Source organism: Platichthys flesus, chromosome 10, assembly GCF_949316205.1.
Source record: "Platichthys flesus chromosome 10, fPlaFle2.1, whole genome shotgun sequence".
Taxonomy (NCBI): Eukaryota; Metazoa; Chordata; class Actinopteri; order Pleuronectiformes; family Pleuronectidae; genus Platichthys; species Platichthys flesus.
In genome coordinates this window covers 12114008-12128906 of record NC_084954.1, presented here as the reverse complement: position 1 = coordinate 12128906, position 14899 = coordinate 12114008, and the positions used below count along the sequence as shown (strand labels likewise).

The following is a 14899-nucleotide window of genomic DNA, read 5'->3' as shown; positions in this document are numbered from 1 at the left end:
TTACATTTAGTAATGGAGCACCAGCTGAGGCCGTGGGGCATCAATGTCCCTGCTGGCTGTGTGTGTGTTTAAAAGATGTTCGAGTGTGTGTCATGGGCCAGTGATGGCGTGAGGCCTTTTGTCAGCAAGAGGACTGAGAAACACAAAGACGGTCAAGATGCTACTCTCCAGAGAGACCCCAGTTCAAAGGTCACCATTGGCTCTTTTGGGCGGTGTGTGTGTGTGTGTGTGGGGTGTGTGTTGAGCCTGCGAGCCTACTTATGCACAAATGTCTGTGTGTGAGCATGTGTACGTGTCTGCGTGCTACGGGTGGGGCTGCACACTGCACAAAAAGTATCCCAGTGGACCAGCACTTTTTAGGACAGGTCCCTGTGGAGCGAGAATAGAAAAGGAGAGAGAGATGAGGAGGGTCGGTGGTGGTTTGGCCGATGGGGTCCAGCAGGGATGGAGCAGCCTGCTAATGAAGAGCCATCTGAGGCCTCCATTCACCTTGAACATGGGCCACTGCAGCTGCCCTGACCTTGGCTTTGATCCACAAAGATGCCTGACCCCCACCATTCCCCCAGAGCCACCCCCCTGCCATCTGGCCAGCAGGCATGCATATGTATACATACATGCACACACCCACAGATACATATGTATGTACATGTAAGCTGACCCATATGCACATGCACATTATGTGCCGGCACAGGTACAATCTTTTAAGACTGTGTTCAGTTAGGTTTTTTGACCTGTTAAGTGGCATTTTGTGTGTTTGTGCATAATATGTGTGTGTGTGTGTGTGTGTGTGTGTGCGTGTGTGTGCCTGTGCGTGTGTGCGTGCGTGCGTGCGCAAGCAGAGGACAGAGAAGTCAGTTATCCACCAAAACACATTCTTTTTTTAATGTTGTTAATAATGATTTTACTGTTGTTAATAATGGATTGGATACATTTTTTTAATAGCTTTTGCTCCCTCCTCAACCTCTAAACTCTCTAACCCCAGCCGACACATCTCCAGATATCAGTTTCTTAACTGAAGTTGTTTCACATAAACTCAGACCTGCATGGAGGATTTCTTTCTGTCGTTACTGTTGCCACGCTCCGTAGACATTACATTGGTCTCCCTCTCTTCTCTCTAATAGGAATGCAGTCGCTTGGAACATAGAGCTTCCATGGAAATTCCCAAAGTGCTGCAACACACTCCTCCCACACTGGCTTGTCTTGCTTGTCCACCCAGTTCGGTTGAAAATGACAGTTATGTCACGGGTGACTTGAATTGCAGTCCATCTGTGGAAATGTGGACCTGTCTCCATTTTCCTTTTCATATCTCACCCCTGGCTTTATGCAAGTTTTTTTATAACCTAAAATAGAGACTAGCTTTTTTCAAAAACAGTAATAGAGTTCATCATGAAGGCTTTCATAACTCATGACATTTTTATTTTGTATAACAGTTTGTATTTTGTTAGTTTGTCGCAAACATGAAGCTCTCGCTCGTCAATAGCCATTGCTTATGTTTTTTCTTTTCCCCAAAACTAGGTCAGTGTTGGCAGGTTAAGTGTCCATGACATGGACATGCGTCACTGTTCTGGACGTGTCCCTTGATTAAGTTACTGCATGGAGGCAGCAGCATCTGTGCATATGCAGGAGAACAAGCTGTGCCCATGGCTTAGCAATTAGAGACGAGCAGAAAGATGAGGGAGCGCAGGGGAGAGAGAGAGAAGGCAAGATTACGCCTCACCCTGCATCGGCTCTGATTTCTGTGCAGCAATTTTTTTTGCCCACAGATAGCATCGTGCATTTACTTAAATGAGCTGATTATGTCTCTCGCTTTCACTCAATCTCCAAAAGGCCTTTTATTAGTCTCCCTCCCTCCCTCACCGCCTGTCCCTCTCCCCCACTGCCTGCCATATATTGTCCCCTCATCTCTTGATAATTCCACTCTATCTTCCTTTATTTTATTCTTTTGAAGTTTTTTTTCCCCTCCTCACCCACGATAATCCATTCGTCTAACTTGGACGGACGGCAGCGGAAGGAAGTAGTGGAGGAGAGGCGTGTGTCGGAGTCAGAGAGAACGTCTGCTCCAGCTGGAGTCAATATTTGTTTAAAGAATCTCAATAACAGGCCTCCAGTCATCTGCATCGTTGATAATGGACAGCCATATGGCTCTGTTGACCCACGCTGTGCAGAGGGTCTCTTTCTCTCCCTCTGTCCTTCCTAGTCTTTCACTTATCGGCTTCCCTCTTAACTTCTCTCATTTCTTCTCATCAAGTTGCTCCGTTGTCCCATATTTTGTTTTCCACTCATCACATATCGGCGCACATTTTGTTTTTTTTGTTTTTTTTTGACAAACATCCTCTCTGTTTCTGTTATCCATAAAACCCTGGATATGACCCACCACACAGAGCTGTGACCCACGTTACCATGGCAGCAGAGCCCGGGATGCTCGCTCTTTGTCCAACACTGTTTCCAGCAAGAAAACGGTGATGTTGCGTGTCTGGCTTTGACTACGAGACGGATATAGACCTGATAGGGGAAATACTTTTATGTGTTAAAAGTCACACTGCTCTATATCTCCAAAGTGAAGGTGTTGGCCCCGTAAAGAATGGTCAACCACACACAGAATAATAGCAGAACGGTCTGCTGATTTTTTTGTTTGCCTTCCATGTTAAAATGTTGCTTTTCTCGATTTAAATTATTAATAAAAAAATACTGGACGATCATAAATAAACATCACCACCATTTACTTGGGTATCCAAACCCACCCTACTGCCTATTTTTACCTCTACCAAGCAGTTTGGGTTTTCCGCCCTGTCGGATTGTTGGTTGGCTTGATTGCCATGAAACTTGGTGGGAGGATGGTGAATGAGTGAGGGAAGAAATCATTCATCTTTAATATCATCTTTTTCGTTTGTTTTTAAACAGGCCCAAGGGGGGGGGGGGTGTGTGTGTGTGTGTGTTGAAGCTTGGCTGAATTTAAGGGGAATGTTGGGCCTTGTGGGAGGTATGCACTCCAATGAGTGCTATCCCAGTTCTCTTTTAGTCAATCTTTTGTGGTACTCTGCCCTCTGTCCATCCCTGTCTGTCCCTGTGAGCAGCTTGGCCATCGCACCCTCTGGTGTGTCCCGGCTCAGGTGCCCGTCACCCCCACTTCGCCACGGTTCCCCTCAAAGCCATTGGTCATGGCTACCTTGGCCCTCGCTGTGGTGGCATGTGCCCACAGCAGGCCCCCTTCCCAGGCACTGTCTCGTCGTATCTATCTAACCCAGACCGGTGCCTCTCAGCCCAGTCCAGCGTATCTCAGCTCAGCCTGGTTCAGCCTTGGCGTCAGCGGCAGCCCAGTGCCACTCCACCCTGGCAGTCATAATGAGGGGGATGGGGAGAGGAAGAGTCAGTGCTCAGTGACTAGAGCTGTAAGTGTGTGAGAGTGAGAGTGCCTGTTTTTGTCGAGCAATTTGTTAGGTGTCGTCAATCAAGGAAAGATGTCTACCACTGACAGCCGTGAGCATAATCAGACTCATTGTCAAACATGTGCAAACACTGTTAAATCTCAGACTGCTTCACCGTCATTACGCCATCAGATAGACATTTCCGCCCCAATAGTTACCCGCACCATATTTCATCCAGCACTTGCCTCCATTCCACAGCAGACTAAGCTTGATATATCTATGATAATGATATGATAATGGCCATCAGAATGTTTTCCACCCTCACCCGGCCACCATGTTGCCGGCTCATTTTATTTATTTATTTATTTATTTGAGCTTTCCCATTTCAAATCCAACTATCCATCCTGCATGCTGGCTGCCCAGGCTCCAGTCACTGCTTGTCACTCTGAATTTCAAATGGCTCCAATTTTCCCCCTGATGGCACGGAGAAGTGGCAGGCAGCCCATCGGGGAGGGTGGTCCTAGACATGCTGCCTGCAGCAGGGGTTCTATTAGAGAGAAGAGGGGTAGAGGAGAGGTTCGGAGCATCACGCCAGTAGTGATGTATTCTTTCTTTCTTTTTTTATGATTATTTTGGAGACTGCTGTCTCATTTGGGGCTGTGTGGCATGGCTGATTGTTCCATCTCTGCTTCTGGCTGGGTCGCTGATGGCGGAGCCGCCCTGCCCAGCAACGCTGCCTCTCACTCTCGCAGCTCGCCCTCACAGTGCAGAGTACACCTGCAGTGCAGCACTGAAATATATTCAATTTGCTACCATTGCTCTGATTTTTTTTATTCGATTTGTTTGTACTGATGATCTGTGCAAAACACATGTGGATGTTTTAACTCTATTCTGAGATGTGATTATTTAAATTGAATGTTAAGATAATTTTACTTTACCTTTTAGCCTTTATTTTTCATCTTCTCTCCAACATGTCATTATGTTTTGTGCCTTAACAAGAGTTAATCAGCTATGAGGAGCGGGCACTCTACTTGGAGGCCATTGTTCAGAACCACAGAGAGGTCATGACCTTTGAAGACTTTGCCTCGCAGGTTTTCTCCCCCTCTCCTGGCTACCCAATGAGTGGGACAGGTAAGAAATGAACCGACCGCTTCTCTCTTGTCCTCTATGTTCTTTGCACTCCATCTTTTTCTGTCCCTACATCTCACTACTTCTTCATCATGTCTCTGTTGTGTCCTCTCATGGCGTTTTCACCCCTTCTTCCTCATCTCTTTTCTTTCCTCTTTATCCATATTAATCTGTCCTCCTCCTCCACATCACACCTGTTTTTTCCCTCGCATCCCCCTTCACCCTGCTCATCCTGTCTCCTCTTCTTCCACGCCTACGCTCACTGATGAATATCAAACGGCGGGCCCCGGCTCTCGACGCCATCCAACTGACTTCAAACACTCCCGTGTTCTCCACTTCCTCTAGCCCCACTCTACACTACCTTGTTCATCTCTTCTTGTGTGTGCACCTTTTCTGTGCAGTTACTGTCCTATGAATATAAGCAGCCATGTTAAATGACAATTGCAATGTGTGCGTGCATGTGCGCGTGTGAAAGATAGCTCATTCGCCAACACTTCGGAGATCCAAACAGCAGCTCGCGGATGTCAGCACAGCACTCTTATCAGTCCATGATGAATAGAATGGCAAACCCGTCTTATCTTGTTCTTCCTACTCGTAGCAGCTCTGATCGATCTGCTGCGCCACTGAAATCAATACAGAATAGCACTTTCCCACTCTATTGGATCCCCACACACGTTCTGTTTTGACAAGGAAAGCACTCAACAATACCACACCATAGTGTCTCGTCATTGTCAGACCTGTCAGTGCTTGTATGTTTTATAGAGATCTTTAAGTTTATGCAACGTTTTTATCCTGTAAGCTGGTTTGTGTGTTTCCTAGAGTCCTAGTTAGTGTGTCTTTGTGTGTGTGTGTGTGTGTCTGTGTGTGTAGGACTTCAGATTGTCAGATGCCAGGTGCAATATTCAGGCAGCCAGGAGGTTGTCTGCCACATTTCCATACTCTCCTGCAGAGGTGTAAAATGTTCCCACACTGACCTCTTGCTACCACCTCTCATCTTGAAACCAGAGACTGAAGGAGAAAATAAATACTGATACAGTTGAAAATAGAGGAAAGAAAACGGTCTTGTTCCATCTAGTCAGTTGGCTTGTGTTATGGACCATTTTAACCTTTAGCTTCCACTGTGGCTGGAGAGGGAAAGTTTAGAGAGGTTAGCCAGGCTTGGAAATAATTTTTCACAGCATGGGACACATATCGCTGTGGCTAATGTGAGACGCTGTAACATAATGAAGTCTGCGAGGCTGTTGTGTCGCCCCTCACTGTTGCGGAAACTCGTTCTGAATGGTAATTTGTATTTCTCCGGAATCTGCGCATGTAAATAGATTAATAGATTAATATGAGGGTGTGTGCATGTGCGTGTCTGGCCATTCATATTTTATCCAGCGCTTGCTTGCCTCATAGGATTCTGTAGAGCAGTTACTGGTTTGGTGAGAGGGAACATAATAAACATAATCCACTATGTCAAAATGCATTGTTAGGGTCAGCCAAAGCCAATGTGAGAATATATTTAGTAAGTTAATCATGCAAGGAACAATCCCAGCAACTTACTAGAATAGCATTCATAAGAATGAGAGCATAAACCTCAGCCAAGTCCCATTTAATCATTAATTGATTAATCGATAATTCATTTTGAGCGATATCATTTATAAAGATGGACATCGTGAAAACTACAAAATGTGAAGCCCCCAGGTGTCGTGCTGCAATATAATTCCCTTCCTCCTCCATGTGGGCAGATGGGACGTGGTCCAGAATTAGAGTCAGTACACATCAGACAAATCTTCGCAAAAGTTTGATTTTAATTCGTTTTTTGATGCTATGAAAAAGGGGGTGAAGCATCGTGACTGACTGATGAGACTGACTCACGACTAGTCAAGTGCCTCCCTATACCGCTGCTCTGGCCTCGGCACAAATGACGTCATCAGGAATATTTTAGCTTAATTTCTGGAGAGTAGGAGGAAGTGGAGATTCATCGTCTATCTTTATACAGTGTTAATGTTTTGATATATCATTGTACATTTTTAAGTTGTGGCCAAGAAAAAACTTTTTTTCCCAAATCATAAACATGACATATCTAATACTTTTTGCTACAGTTATATTGCATCTGGATACATTTTTATCATTGTCTTTCATACCTGATCCTCTGTGTCCCATACAGCTTCATTGAGACAGTGAAGGCTGGCTGACACTGCTCCTCATTCTCCCCCTTCTCAATTGTGCTTCTGCCCTTGATGTTTGTGTCCTGTATGAGTGTGTGAGAGTGTGTGTACGGTCGTATGCAAGTTCATCCATCCACCCTGCTCTGGCTCCCATTGCTGCCACTAACATGTCATCCATGCTCCATGACAGCGTGCAGGCGTTGGCCGGGGATGGTTTGGGACATGGAGTACCCCTGGGCCAAATTGGACTGTAAGACTCTGCCTGCTTCCTCCACTCTATAGGCATGCCGCCCCGCCACAGCCCATCAACATTTATTCATTCATTTAGGTCCCTGTGAATAACTCTGGGTTTGCACTTCATTTACCTGCTTTGTCAAAGCAAAGCAGGTCTCAGTTATTAGTTCAGATCCTGAATGCATGTTTTCTCTACAAAGACTTAACCTCTGCCCCTTCCTGTCAGTCAACAATACCTCATCAGTGTCCTCCACAGCTTCATCCTCCATGATCCCTCAATGCAACCTCGGGCTACATCCTTACTACTAAGTGTTAGCTGGAAAACATGCCTGACAGCCACACTACTCCGACGTTTGTGAGCTGCGTTTAATTCTGGACGTGCAGAAACTGAGACATTTGAAAACATTGACGTAGACACTCATGAACGCTTGTTGATTGGGTATTTTCGGTCATAACTTAGCCTTCACTGATTCATCAGGCTCTTATCACATGACCCTCTTATGGACGAAACAACTGGCATTAGCCTCAGCTACAGGTGAAACAACATGCATAAACAAACACAAGCTGTTGTCTTTGCTTACAGTAAAATTCAGCATTTTACTATGATTCAACCACTCCCATGTGGAGGAGACCAGCTATTATTCGAGCGATGCCTGTATACACTGGGCCACAGGTTGTTAGTATAGACACGATTAAAACTGATCCGGAGCAAAAGCGCTCGTGTGGACAGAGGTTGTTTGAGTTTGAAATGTTTGGATGTAGCCTCAGTCTACCACAGCTTCCTGCATGAAGTAGTCCTTCGTGTCACATGAGTCTCCATCCTCAGTGTCTTGCCGTGACTGTCACAGCTTTAAGTGTTTGTTATTTTGCGTCCATTCTCTCAAAAATAACTGCACATGAGAAAAGTGATGCTTCTGTCTAAGGGATAAAACAACCCAAACGTTCTCATGACCCCAGCATCGTGTACTCTCTCCCTAACCCTCTCTACTTGTTAACACTACTGGTAGATGTTCCTCTGACTGTGACTGTTGTTGCCATGTGATCTGCCCACCATCTGTGCTCTGGATTTCATTTGAGTTGAAATCTGTGAACTGGGCAGCTTCCTCAGGTACCACCAGACACGGTGTCCTTCCAGGTGTCTCCAGAAACACCGGTTGATCTCATCCTTACATCAAATCGTCTTTTATGTAACCCTCCAGTGAGAAACTAACCACGACACCACACACGCTGCCTGAACGGGTCCCTCCACTCCGGACTTCCCAGTGGCGTTGTGTTGTGTTGAGCTGCCGTTTGGTTTTGGTGTTTTTCCACTGCTCTCTCAAATGTTGCTCTACTCTGTTCTTCCCTTTTAGATTAAAAATATCTTAAAGGTCCAAATGTAAATGGCGAAGGTAAGCCCCAAGTCGGACCGGAGGCTTGTTTCCGTCCCGCGGCCTATACCTACACTTTGCTTGTTCACTCATCCTGGCTGTCTTTCCCCCACCCCTTCCTCTTTTTTTAATTCAATACTAACCAAGCTTTATTTACTGAGCGCACTGACAAATGGAAGAGGACAGAGAAACCAGGCTGTTTATTTGAGGGGAGGGGGGTGTCCTCCTGTTTAGACCAGGCTGGTAATTGAGAGCGATGCACAGTGGGGACAATTAGCACCTGACTAAGTAGCAGCATGAACAATACAGCTACACTTCTGGCCCTCGCTTTCTGCATGTGGCACGCCTTTATCAGATCCCCCAGCAAACACTTTTTCTCTTTTCTTTCTTTCCTTTTTTTTTTTTTTTTGCCCCCCCTCCCCTCCCTCTCAGTCCCTCCTCATTTCCTCCTGTTGGAGTGTGCCTGTTTGCCTGGGGCAGACTCTGAGACTAACACCTGCCGCACTGGAAGACGTCTTTGTCATCCGAAGCCTTGTTTGAACTGCCACAGAGGGGGACCAATGGGATTGCAGGGCCATTTAAACTCATGTGTTTTTTTGCCTTCCTTTTCCCTCTCTTTCCCTGGGTCTCGACCTTCTTCTTTACACGTCAAATTAACCTCGGCGTACGGCAGTTTGGGCCGAGCAAGGGAGCGGAAATGCTGGGTTGTAATGGCGATAATGACGACACATTAGCCTCTTCTGGATCTGGGTTATTTTTCTCACTCTCTAGCGTACTATGATAATTAACAGTTGCATAAGGCTGCACTAAGGAGAACAGCATTTAGAAAAAGAGGTGCAGCCGTGGTCAGTAAGTGCTACAGTGGCAGCGAGGACTGTTTAGAGCAGTACATTTTAATGGCTGCCAAACGAAAAGGGGAAGTCTGGTGAGTGGGTGCTGAACTACAATATTGTATTAGCTTAAATAGGTGGTTGCCTTCCTCCTGTGTATCATTTACTTAACACTAAAGTTTAGGTCTGTGAGACAAAGAGTTTACTGTAGGAATGAGCAGAATACGGGAATGCAGGATTTGTTGTGTCCATAAGGCCGGCCCACATTTTTAGCCAAGCCCGTCCCCTTTTTATATTCATATGCAGATTTGAGAATGCACGCACACACACACACACCCACCTCCCCTCTAGCCATTCACAATAAACACGCACACCAATGTTTCATCCACAGCCCAGCCCTCCTCTCTCCCAGTGATCAGCAGGCCTGGATGCTGCCAGTGTCCACAGTGCTGCTGAGTGTCTGTTACTCCAGCCATCTGCCGTCCCTTTTAGCCGCTGCAACTTGAGATGCTTCGGAGAAGGAAAAAATGGCAGGAAATAAAAGGATAGGAAAGAAAATAGGCAACCCGAGGCCACCTCGACAAAGCAGAAAAGTTGTTTATACTCGAGGCATGGGGCAGGGGTGGGTGAGTGTGGGGGTAGGGGGTTGGTCAGGGGGCACACTGAGAGAGTCAGGGCGTCGTTCACAATACTGCATTGTCCTCACAAGCATTTCATGCCCACCTCCCAGCATTTTGCTGTTTGCCATCCCGTAATCATAGACATAAAAAAGAATCTTGAAAAAGGACAACGATCAACAGTGGGAAGGCTCAACATGTTCACAACAAGGGTGTAATGTGTCATTTTTATTTACACAGGTCACCTTTACATCATATAAGCAGCTCGAAACTCGTCTAGAGGGCATGTGGAAAAGGCATGGGATTCCTCCAATATTTTCATTCTCTTTCCTTCGTCGCACAAACTCAAATCCTAACCCGTGTCCTTTTTTTTACAGCTTGTATAGTGAGTTTGTCAATGTTGGTGACAATCCTATCAACTGGATGATCTTGGTTTGGGGGAGCGGCCACACGCATGACAAAGCATGCTGGGATATGCAACAATCACGCAAAAGCCCAATGAACTCTAACCAGCTCTGTCTCTCCATCGTCGTCTTGTTTTGACAGTTTGATCGTTTGTGTGTGTCTACCAACTCTGCATCTCTCTCTCTCTCTCTCTCTCTCTCCCAGGTTCCTTCACCGGCAGCACGAGCACCGAGGCCAGTGCTCAAGCAGCAGCAGCAGCAGCAGCGGCGACGGACCCTGTCGACCAGGTCTCTCCCCCCATGCCCCGTGCCACAAAGAACCGGGTCTCTGGAAAGCTCCGCCGGTCTGCCAGCGCTATAAGCAAATCTTCCAACTGAGCTCTTCTCCTTCCCCTGATCTCTCTCCCCCCCCCTCCCCTCGAGTGCAGCCTTTAATATTTCTCCTCAAAGAACCTCACACACTGAGCCGTGACTGCAAGAAGTGTCCTGTTGTTTGTTTTTTTTTCCGCCCGTGTTTTTTTTCTTTGTTTTATTATAAAATGTAACTGGAGCATATTGCAATTTTTTTAATTTTGAGTGGCAATCATTGATTTCACGTATACATTTCCCTTCATTGTGGTGTTTGAATCCATTAATTCCAATGGACGTGAGACTAAGCTATTTATGTTCGTCCCTGATGGTTTCAGCTTAAGAATCAGCAACATAGGAAGTCTTAAATCAGCCTGTGGTGACAAGAAAAGTCACTTTTATCTCATTTTCTTGTGCAGGCCTAACGCACTAGAGAAACGCAAGGTTCTTTACTATAGTAAGGGAATGGGAGACTGCTTTACCCTGTGTCTGTATCTCATCTAGCTCAACTCTTAATGTAACTAAGCACTGAATGACACAGTTGTAAATGGCACCATGCTAAAACTGCACAACAGATTGTAATCCGTTTATAAATGTGTCTGCCTTTCTACTTCTGTGTGCACCTGCCACAACCTTCCTGTGTCGAGGCTACCGCTGGAGTCACTGAACGCATCCTGGCTGCACCAGTTTGGATCATGTTTGTGGATCGTCTTCCTACAGCAGAAGAAGGATGAAGGACTGATGCATGGGAGAAACCCTCCCCGGAATAATTGGTACTCACTTCACTGCTACAGACTTCCTGGATGTGCAGTCAGGGGCTTTTTAATTGTTATGAACCCAGAGCGGACAATCAGTGACATCTTTCTAACTTGAGCTGGATTCTTTTCTTTTTTTATCTCCTAATTTTCTTTTTTAAATGAATTCCGATGGATTGTGTCACCATTTGATTCATGCGACTCCACTGGAATGAGAAAAGAGTGCGTTTGTAATTGTTTTCTGATGTTGTTAACCTAGGCTCATGTCCTGTAATTAAATAAGTTCCCTGTCTCTTTCCTCTGCGATCAGTTTCCCTCTGTGAGGCTAAGACATCGACATTCCAGCGTTCCCCAAACAACGTTTTTGCACTCGCTGTCATTGATTATGTAGAATGTTTCTCTGTGTTCCTGGATGTACATTGCTTTAAATTTTATTTGCTGATGTGTGTTTGCTAGATGTATATATAGAGAGGAGTATTTGATGAAATTATTTTGCTGTTGTGTTGTTTTATGTAGTCATTTGCTGTTTAGTGGAAAAATGCACCAGAGCCTCAGGTGAATCTTAACTCCATGCACTGGTGTGCATGAACTGTGTGTGTCCATATGCGTGTGTGTGTGAGCGTGGGTTTCGTGTCCGGGGGAGCTTCTCACAGTGCCTGTGTAACGTCTGTCCCAAACCACCTCTGCTAACAATAATCAGATTTTAGTTCCTCCTCTTTGTCGTGTGAGACAAACCATGGCTGCCCTGCATCACCGCTCTGTCCTCTCTGTCTGAAAAGACACTCCTCTGTGTCTCTATAGCTCAGCGTCTTGTGCTTCCCACAACAACAAAAACAACAGCAGATGGATTTGGAGTTGTGGGCACCTCTGTTTTTTTCACTCTTTGCATTGCTCTGTCTTTATCTGTGAATTAAGTGGCACTGGCTCCTCCTTTTTCCCATGATCCTCTTCCCATGTCGCCTCCTAGGTCCATGGGAGGCTGGGTGCATGGGGACGTGAGGTGGTGGGGGTGTTCATGTGGCATGCCAGAGCTGAGCTCTAACAGCCCTCCTGGCAACAGCCAGGCCGGTTCTCACTCCTGCAAGCTGCCCTGCTCAAGTTGTCATGGTAGCCAGGTGTTTTCCACACACACACACACTATATGCTCGCACCCTCTGAGGGCTCCACCCAAGCTGCAACACTATCCCCATCTGTTGCTCTACTATGCCTTACTCTCCCCCTGCTTCACCTGTCCTTTCACTCCCCTCTCCCACGTCTTCCCTTCTTTTGTTTAACTCCCTGAGCAGAAAACAGCAGGAGTGTGAAGGTGGAGAGCGTCCATTGTCGTTCCTTTGTTTGTTTTTTGTGAAGAATGTATAAATACATAGGCCTGGATCACATCTATGGTTTTTTATTTTTCCCCCAAAGCCATTGGAAGGAACCACCCTGGATGCTGATCTAAAGATTGTAGGTTATAGATGATGTCTGTTGCCCCCCCCCCCCCCCAAATCTCTTTTTGGTGGCTTAGACACTGGAGATGTTTGTTCGGACCAAGATGAGGATTGTGTGTCTTATATATACGTGAAGAAAAACGAGCTAGTCTTAGTTCCTAGTATGTCGCCTCTTTTCTTCTCGTTTTTCGAAAAATCCTTGTACATTGTGTCAAATTTGAGGGCGTCAGCGTCCTCTGATATAAATATATGAATGCCTGTAATATAATCTTTGTATAAGAGAGAGGAGGAAAAAAAGCTTGAAGATTTCATCATTACTTGTCAACATATCAAACTGTTTTTAACGACCGAAGTCCTGCTATCTTTATTAGAAATGTGAAAAATTGAAACATTTCATTAAATCAATTTGATCTGATCTTACTTTGTTGCGTTTTTTTCTCTCCACAGCCCATCTTGTGTAACCGCAGATTTTGTGGGTTAGTGTGTGTGTGTGTATGCGCTGACATGATAGTGCTGTTACCATGGGCTTCCTGACCCTGGTCTGTGCTATAGCAGCAGCGGTGGCGGCAGCAGGGGTAACCTGACCCTCCTTCCATCTGTCTCCCCTGCTGCTCAGCCCGGCTTAGGGGAGGCGAGCATAATGGATCCTCACCAGGAGGTACAGGTGCAATGGTTGCTGCACCTACGGGTGCCCTCGCCTTGCCTGGTCCACATAAAGGCGCAAGAGAAGCACTTGACTCTAATTGAAGTCCCTAAAACAGTTTGTGTGAAAAAGAAGGGTGAGAAGGAGCCTAATGTCGCCTCATTTCCATCCAGCACAGAGTCTGTGAGTCCCTGTTTAGAGAAGAACATGCAGGAGCTGGGTGTCTCAGTGATTTTTACCACATACTTCAGTCATATATTACATGTGTCACACTGATGGCTGCAGTGTATTTTCACACTTTAAAATAACTCGGCCTTAATGTGTTGTCTCTGATGCTGTGAGGAGCAGTGACATTTATTTAAAAAGTAGTTTTTGTGCTTTCCGGCTTTGGGCAGATGCAGAGAGTTAGTGAGCAGCAGCAAAAGAAGAGAATCAGGAGCTGAAGTCAGTGTAAAGGTGACTTGTGTTCACTAATTACTCAATATAACTGAAGACTTTAAGGTTTTAGCATCAGAGTAGATGCTCCACGGGTGAAGTCCTGGTCAGTGTGTGGCTGTGCACAGCTGAATAACAACCAACTCGCTGCTTTCGAGGCTGTGGGGGTCAGACATGAAGCCCTGACGTGTCCCAAATCCGCAAGAGACCGCACAGAAACTCGAGCCGAGTGAGTCCCGCAGAGCAGACAGATGTTTTACTGCTGCAGAGGTGAGCTCTGATCCACCACCTCCTTGTCCTCCTGTCACGTCCTGACGTGGTATTAGGCAGGGGATTTATGATTAGGCCCTAAGTGCCTCTCTTCTGTGGCAGGGAAACGGGGACTATCGAGCCGCAGCAGCGATGATTTACTGCGGAGCGAGGCTGATAAACGGGGGGAGGCGAAGGCGAGTGGCAGAGAGAGGGCGGTTGAGGTTTGCGCGTCCTGAGGACAAGAGGTGCGCACTGGGTTCGTCGTGTGACCAGACGTGAAGGAGACGGAGGAGTCTATAGACTGACCCGGTTAAAACTGAAGTCGTGTGAAATAAACTTGTTTCTCATCAGTTCCTTGTTTTGCCGTATTTGTGGAGGCCGGCGGACCGCAGTGTGGGAACCAGCTTTAAAACCGGATCGGCCCCAAGAGCTGAAATTAAACTGCACTTGTTGTCTTTTCAAAATGAGAAAGTCTCGGTGATATAAACCAAAATGTGACTCCATATTTCCAGACCCCGAAATCCACTCAAAACTTTGAAGCAAGTTCGAATGTGTACTTTTAAATTGAGGTAATTTGTGAACGATTTCTGAGGTTAGTTTTACGCCCAGGATCTAATTGAGCCCCTGATGAGGCCTTTATGCAACATCTATATGTATTAATAAATCAACCCTTCATGTATTCTTTCGTGAGATAATTTAAATTACAATATTTAAATGATAATATCTTTGTTTTTTTATAATGCGTTTGATAGGACATTAATATCAGCCACAAGTTTCTCCAAATGCAAAACATTACAGAAACTTTTCCTAAACTCTAACTTTTTCAATAAAACAATGATCAACAAGGGAATTAGCTCTAAATTTGATCGAGTTTCAGCAAAAATAGAACTCACACAAGAAATATGACGGTTACTTGCGTTAAGCAATAAAGTTCA

The 14899-nt window shown here is 45.8% G+C and overlaps 1 protein-coding gene across 5 annotated transcripts in view; it reads left to right on the top strand.

The window, feature by feature from the left end:
- ralgapa2 (Ral GTPase activating protein catalytic subunit alpha 2) overlaps positions 1-13049 on the top strand; it is a 93735-nt gene extending 80686 nt beyond the window's left edge. For 3 of the 5 annotated variants that reach the window (XM_062397989.1, XM_062397988.1, XM_062397984.1), the window contains 2 exons: positions 4375-4496; positions 10307-13049. In XM_062397989.1, the coding sequence (XP_062253973.1) occupies positions 4375-4496; positions 10307-10479 (295 nt within the window). In that variant the 3' untranslated portion in view covers positions 10480-13049. The other 2 variants (XM_062397987.1, XM_062397985.1) reach the window with 2 other exon arrangements.
- Positions 13050-14899: the final 1850 nt, after the last annotated feature.